Here is a 6572-nt window from a genome sequence, read left to right on the forward strand (position 1 = left end):
GGGGGGTTAAACTCGCGGCATATTTATTTATTTATTAATTTATTGTATTATTTTCTTGTGTAAAAGGTAACATGCTAATTTGCATAATTTAATTATGCAATCCCCCCCAAAACGGGTGACTGTATTGGAGCAAACAGCAGTTACAATTCAGTGACATTGGTTCTACACAGTCCCTGGCACCCTCTGGCTTTACCTCATAGGACACTGGCAAACGAACATCTAGCCAGCCAACTCCAGTCAACAAAACAAATCATCAGCTAACTCAGTGTTTCTCAAACTTTTCTGCCATTCCCCACTTCAGAGGTAGGAAAGGGTTTCGAGCCCCACCTGTCCCCAATCACCCCAACAAAATGTTAATAAACTAGGCTTTAAGTTTAACTGTTAAAATGTATTTTATTAACATCACATTTTAAAAACTTAACATCAAATAACAGCATTAAAAATTTTCAAATGAAGAAAATGAAAGTGCAATTATATTATCACTTTGCATGAAATAAGACTCAAAATTAGATTAAAAAATAATAATAATTGTGTTTGCATTTAGCCTCTGATAACATCAATACAAGTGTGGACTAACATTAACCTAGTTGTGCTTTGATTCATTTTGACACTTTGCAAAATCCATGCAAAAAGAACAACAAAAAAACAAACAAAAATAAAAATAATCTCAAATTGAACCAGAGGTGGTAAATTCCTAATAATGTACGTATTTTTTTAGGTATTTTAATAAGATAGATACCTAAAATACGTTGCGCATACAGCTCAAGTAATGCGATCGTTATAAAGGTGTTTGAACAACAAAACACATCCACTTGCACATATTTGACAATCGGAATATCAGATATATCCTGCTATAGCTAACACATTTGTGAAATTTTGAATAAAAAAGGAAATAAAAGCAGATCATCAGTCATTCAGCACTATTGTGGCTACGGTGTGACAAGCAATGAATGGCGCGTCTCCATGGGAACCATAAAGCGATACTACGATCAATAACGGTAGCCTTGAAATACTTTTAAACGTACGTGTGAAGAGGTTAAGTAACGTCAAGGCTTACATTTAAATGTGTCTTTGTTTTGAGTGTATGGTCAATAAATAACGGAATTAAAAAGATGGGCACAAAACCTGTTTGTTATGTTTCTATTCCCCACACTTTGAGAAACGCTGAGCTAACTTATCAGCTAACTTAAGGGTACCTCCGTTTTTTTCTTTTTTCTTTTTTTTTGGCTGGTGTCGACAAACAATGAAAAATCGTTGTCTGGCTGCCTTTCAGTGTCCTTTTCATCTTTCCGTCAGCTTTCTCCAACCATTCATCCCATCGACTGCGCAAAATAGTGAACAAACTTGGTACAGAAAGCGGGTTGGGTAATACCAGAGACTTTGGTAATACCAAATCGGTGCGGTGGGCGGGGGGTACATTACAGATTATTTAAAATATGATACTATCTTTCTTGCTGGCAAATGAAATTAATAAAGAAAATGAACAAAAGTATTCATTCTGAATATTTCATATCTATTTTAATCTGAATGATGTGATGATATTGGGGGGGTTATATTAGCTGGATCTGATTTTTGGGGGGGTCATGACCCCCGTAACCCCCGTGCAAATTACGCGCATGATTCAGCTTCATCCTTTCCCGTAACAACGTTGAAAGCTCAGCCAAGATGAAGGAACAGCTGATCATAGCTGTATATGGATTGCCATTTTGAAATAAATTTAGTAGCAGAGCTACTGAAAGCGATTTTTTTGTGCTGCAAATCCATTTATCCTTTGCTGAAATTTCCGTCTTCATGGAGAGAACGCGTCGCCTCAGGAGCGCTTCTGCCCGAGAGCTGGAAAGAAGGAGAAAGCGGCGCGCATAGCCTTTTCCACGCCTTATTAGGCGCGATATGTGAATGGCCCCTTAATCATTCATTAATTATTTTTTGCTTGCATACACCTTCAAATATGCCGTGGAGAATCACAGAAAGTGACCAAATTAGGTTTTATTGTGACCTTTTTTTTTTTTTTTTTTTGCGAAATTCGAATATCATTTTTATTTATCGAATAATTAGAGCAGAACGAATATTCTAATGTTCGACTATCCGTGCACATCCCAACTGGAGGCCCGCTGGACCATATTAGACTCGAATGATCGGTTTGAAAACATTTGAAATATAAGCCTACAAAACGATTGCTTTTCAGTTGATGATGTTAATAACTCCAACCAGGAGAGGTCGCTAGTTTCCAGCCGCTAGACTCTATAGATAAAAACATTAACATTAATTCATTACAGCATAGTAGTGAACTCTTACATGAACATTCAAACATTAGCAATGAAAATCATATTTCCCAGTCAAGATGGTAAACAGGTGACCTTTTTACCAAGTTCAAATGGATAACGTTACCCATATGTTTGGAAACTTAACCTGATTTAAATCGCCTTAACCTTGATTTACACCATTGCTCACAAAAAGAAGTATGAAAGACGCCAGAGATGCACTTAAATTTGAAAGCTAAAAATGCATAGTCAACAAAACATTTTTGCTCTGAATCAGGTTTCCGCGGGTCCTTAAAAAGTTTTCAATGTAACTGTATCAAAAGTAATAAAAAACTTCACAGTATATTTTATTTGTTAACTGTGCTCATCGCATTAGTAATAGAACCTCTGAAAGAAACAGTTGTCGGACCATTATGACTATAATGACTATAAAATTGAATCTACGTAATCTAATTCAGTCCTAATCCTGAACGAATCGTTCACGTCGCTTTAGATCCGTTTGTTGAAAAGATTCGGCTCAAAAGAACGGGCATCGTTAGTGTCGCATGAATTGAGCGTCATCAGCACCTGACGTACATCAGCGGCGCACGTTGCACTTGTGAAATATTGCTTTACGGTCTTAAATATTAAATTCCAATGGCGAATGGTGCGGAAGAAGTCATATTTTGTCGTGGGACGGGTGAAGTGAGTATTAAACCATTTTAAAAGTGATTCGATTGCGCTACACTAGTTTGTGTTTTAGATTAGAAAAAATATCGAGATAAATGTTTTGCTCGTCACCTAACGGAACCGTTTTGTTAGCTGCACATTAAAAGTCCAGTCCGACATTTCTAGTTTGCGGTTTTGTTTTGTGGTCTTGGACAGTTGGAGTAACAACGTCTGAGAAATATGTAGCACAAAGCTTTGAGCAGAGTTCATTGGTCAGTAATCTATTTCCTCTTTTCAGAGTGGTGATTCGGACATTTGGGATGATACAGCATTGATTAAAGCATATGATAAAGCGGTCGCGTCGTTCAAGGTAAACAATGCTTAGAAGACATGCGACTGTTGCTATTTAATGCTTAAAATCCATTGCATTACTTTGCTTCTTCAGTAACCCTGATGTTGTTTTTCTCTCTGCTCGTTCTCCTCCTTTACCCAACAGAATGCATTGAAAGGAGAGGATAATGTGACGACACACAAAAAAGATTTCCCTGTGAAGAAGCGGAAAAACAACAAAAAGGGTAAATGCAGAAAAAGATGTAACTCAGCAGCTAATAAAGAGGTAATCATGAATAGTGTGAGTACTTATTGATTTAAAGTATCCAAATAATACAGGCCAATGCAGATGAACTGAAATGTGTTCTACAGTGGCAAGTCGGGGACTCCTGTTATTCATTCTGGTCTGAAGATGGCAACTTGTATGCTGCTACGATTTCCTCAATCGACCAGGAGAAAGGCACCTGTGTGGTCTGTTATACTGAATATGGTAATGAGGAAGAGCAGAACCTCAGTGACCTTCTGACAGAGGCTTCAGATTTGAATGAAGACACTCAAAAAACAGCAGATGTATGTAGAATGTGACACTGCTTTTAATTAGACACTAGTCATTTGAGAGATTTAAGAAATAGTTCACCCAAAATTGAAAATGGCCGCAGGCCATTCAAGTTGAAGAGTAGTTTTTTCTTCTTCATCTGAACAGTAATTTAGTTTCACATCACTTGCTTACTGATGGATCCTCTGAAGTGAATGGGTGCCATCAGAATGAGTCTAAACAGCTGATGAAAAACATCACAATAATCTGCACAACTCCAGTCCATCAATTTACCATCTTGTAAAACAAAAAGCTGCATGTTGCATGAAAGCTTCATTAAGGTGTTTTTAATTTTAAACCATAGACTATAAAAACATGGACGTAGTGTCTGTGACGTCACCCATAAGTTTCCGAAAAGCGTAATAGAAGTCAAAAGTAGGTGGAGCCAGCTGTCGCCATCTTGGCAGAATAGGCCAAAAAGGCAAGAGCTGGTTGCTGAAGCAATGCCTCCCTAGCTCGACGGCAGTTTCAGCAGCTGCAATCCACCTGTCACTCAAGTGGCCGCGCCCTTAATTATGCAGAAATTTTAGGCTTAATATAATTTAAACGGATGAGTTATATAAAAATTCACCCCCCTCACAGTTGTCATAAAGGGAAAAATTAACTATGTAGACCAAAATCATTTTTGATCCAGGCTGTAACGTTTTTTTTTTCTTTCTGCTGGAAAGTTGGGCATTTTAACTTTGGGAGTTCATGGGAATGAGTCCCCTTTGCAGCCAGCCTCTAGCGGCCAGTCGACGAATTACAGTTTAAGTCACTTCTGTTTTGGATTCACAAGCAAGAACAGGAGGTTACTGTTTGCTTTAATCCATAGCTTCTGATCAAAACCATAGTACAGCTTCTTCCAGTGAAGAAGAGAAAAACCTGAGAAGAGAAAACGGAAATCTCCTGTTCTCCTCTCACAACAAAATTTATCGGCATATTTGTTTGGAACTGTTTTTGTTTGTAAGCGGTGCTTGTTCTGTCTATATTACTCTCCTGATTTGGGTGACACAGCTATTTCACTGGAGAAAGCAACATTATGGAAAGAGGATTTGAAGTTACAAATTTCTTAATTTTGGATCTACTACAAACATGTAGCTTTCCACTTCACAAGTAATGATAATTGATGTACTGGAGCCGTGTTGTGGATTATTGTGATGTCTTTTTTTTTTTTTTAATCAGCTGATTGAACACTCAACCACTGCAGAGAATCTATTGATGAGCAAATGATGTACTGCTGAGTTTTCAGAACAAACTCCTCTACATCTTGAATGGCCTAACAGGGAGTACATGAAGTTTTCATTTTTGGGTGAACTATTCCATTAATAATTCAGGTGTATAATATTGCTTTCATTTGTCTAATTGCAGGTCAAAGAAGCTGAGTCTTCAACAGAGGAGAGTGATCGATCTTTTACTCCACAGCAGTCCGGTCATCAGAAGCACAAATCTAAAGGCAGATCTCCCATGGGGCCTCCATCATGGGTTCCTAGTTTCCCACCTGCACCCCCACCAGGACCTCACTTCCAAAAGGTGAATATTGAACATTTCTTTGATGCTCTCTTTTCTTGTTATAAAAGGCCGTATTCAACAAATTACACAAAGTGATTCATTAGCTTGTCAATTAAGTGGTTTTAATATTACATCACACAAAATACTATGTTTTCTCCAGATGGATGGGAGACGATCAGAAGGTCCTGGACCTTTTTTCCCTGGATGGCCTCCCATGATTCCACCCGGTCCCCCAGTAAGAACCAGCTTGAAATAAACATATTCTAAACTTATTCTTACATGAAAAGTGATCTAGAAATGGCATTTTAAGAAACGCATTCAGGTTTTTATGGGAGTAAATAAACTAAAATGTGAAATGATTGTTGGTCCAGATGATCCCTCCACCTCCACCAATGAGTCCAGACTCTCTAGAGGATGATGAAGCTTTGGGCAGTATGCTTATTTCCTGGTACATGAGCGGCTATCACACGGGATACTATTTGGTACAGTTTTACTATTTGGATCTTCTTGTCATTCACAAGTTTCTTTTCATGCACCTGGTTGTTTTTCAATCAAAGCTCAAACTCTTGTCTTGTTCACAGGGTTTAAAACAAGGTCGTAGAGAGGCTGCAGCATCGAAGAAGTCACATCGGAAATAAAGACCCAGCGGTTGGTTTATTCATTTTATTTTTTTTTACAGAGTGTTGGTACATATTAACCTTTTACAAATTGTTTTGAGTATCTAAATTATTAGTTTTACTAAATTATTTTTTTTTCATATACAGCGGGATATGAACGTGATGCTGCAGCAGACGTGATTCCATGTTCTATTTTGTATTGTTTGTAAATAAATGAAGTAAAAGTAATTATGCTCTTTTCCAAAGTGTTTTTATTAAGAGATCACTTCAATAGAGACTACCTATACATATCATATTGGTAGCTTGATCAAGCATTACATATGTCCATTTAATTCAGATTTCACTAGCATTAATTTGCTGAATGTCACTGATGTGGCTGAAGTCAAAAATTAAAGGTCATAGTATTAGGGCTCTGTGTTTATTTCAGCAAGCCCATATAAACTGTAATTTGATGAAATTTTGTATTGTAGATGTGATAACTTGTACTGTCTAAAGCACTGGTCTTTTAACCAAGTGGGTGGTGTTTTAGATTACATAAAATAATAATAAAAAAGGCAATAAATTAAGGTGAAGCAAATATAAATCAAGCATATTCTTATAAAAAAAAAGTTTAAACCAGGGTCCACACAG

General features: G+C 37.3%; 1 protein-coding gene across 2 annotated transcripts; it reads left to right on the forward strand.

The window, feature by feature from the left end:
• The first annotated feature begins 2792 nt into the window (after positions 1-2792).
• On the forward strand, positions 2793-6349 carry LOC132130248 (survival motor neuron protein 1-like). 2 transcript variants are annotated; one of them, XM_059541951.1, is made up of 9 exons: positions 2793-2945; positions 3208-3279; positions 3406-3540; positions 3612-3809; positions 5185-5346; positions 5486-5560; positions 5697-5807; positions 5907-5973; positions 6090-6349. In XM_059541951.1, exons 1-8 carry the CDS (start codon positions 2898-2900, stop codon positions 5961-5963), a joined length of 858 nt encoding a protein of 285 aa, XP_059397934.1. In that variant the 5' UTR covers positions 2793-2897; the 3' UTR covers positions 5964-5973; positions 6090-6349. The 2 variants fall into 2 exon arrangements, with proteins under 2 accessions (XP_059397934.1, XP_059397941.1); XM_059541958.1 differs by having other exon boundaries at positions 3406-3525.
• Positions 6350-6572: the final 223 nt, after the last annotated feature.

This window comes from Carassius carassius, chromosome 4 (genome assembly GCF_963082965.1).
Source record: "Carassius carassius chromosome 4, fCarCar2.1, whole genome shotgun sequence".
NCBI classification, from domain to species: Eukaryota; Metazoa; Chordata; class Actinopteri; order Cypriniformes; family Cyprinidae; genus Carassius; species Carassius carassius.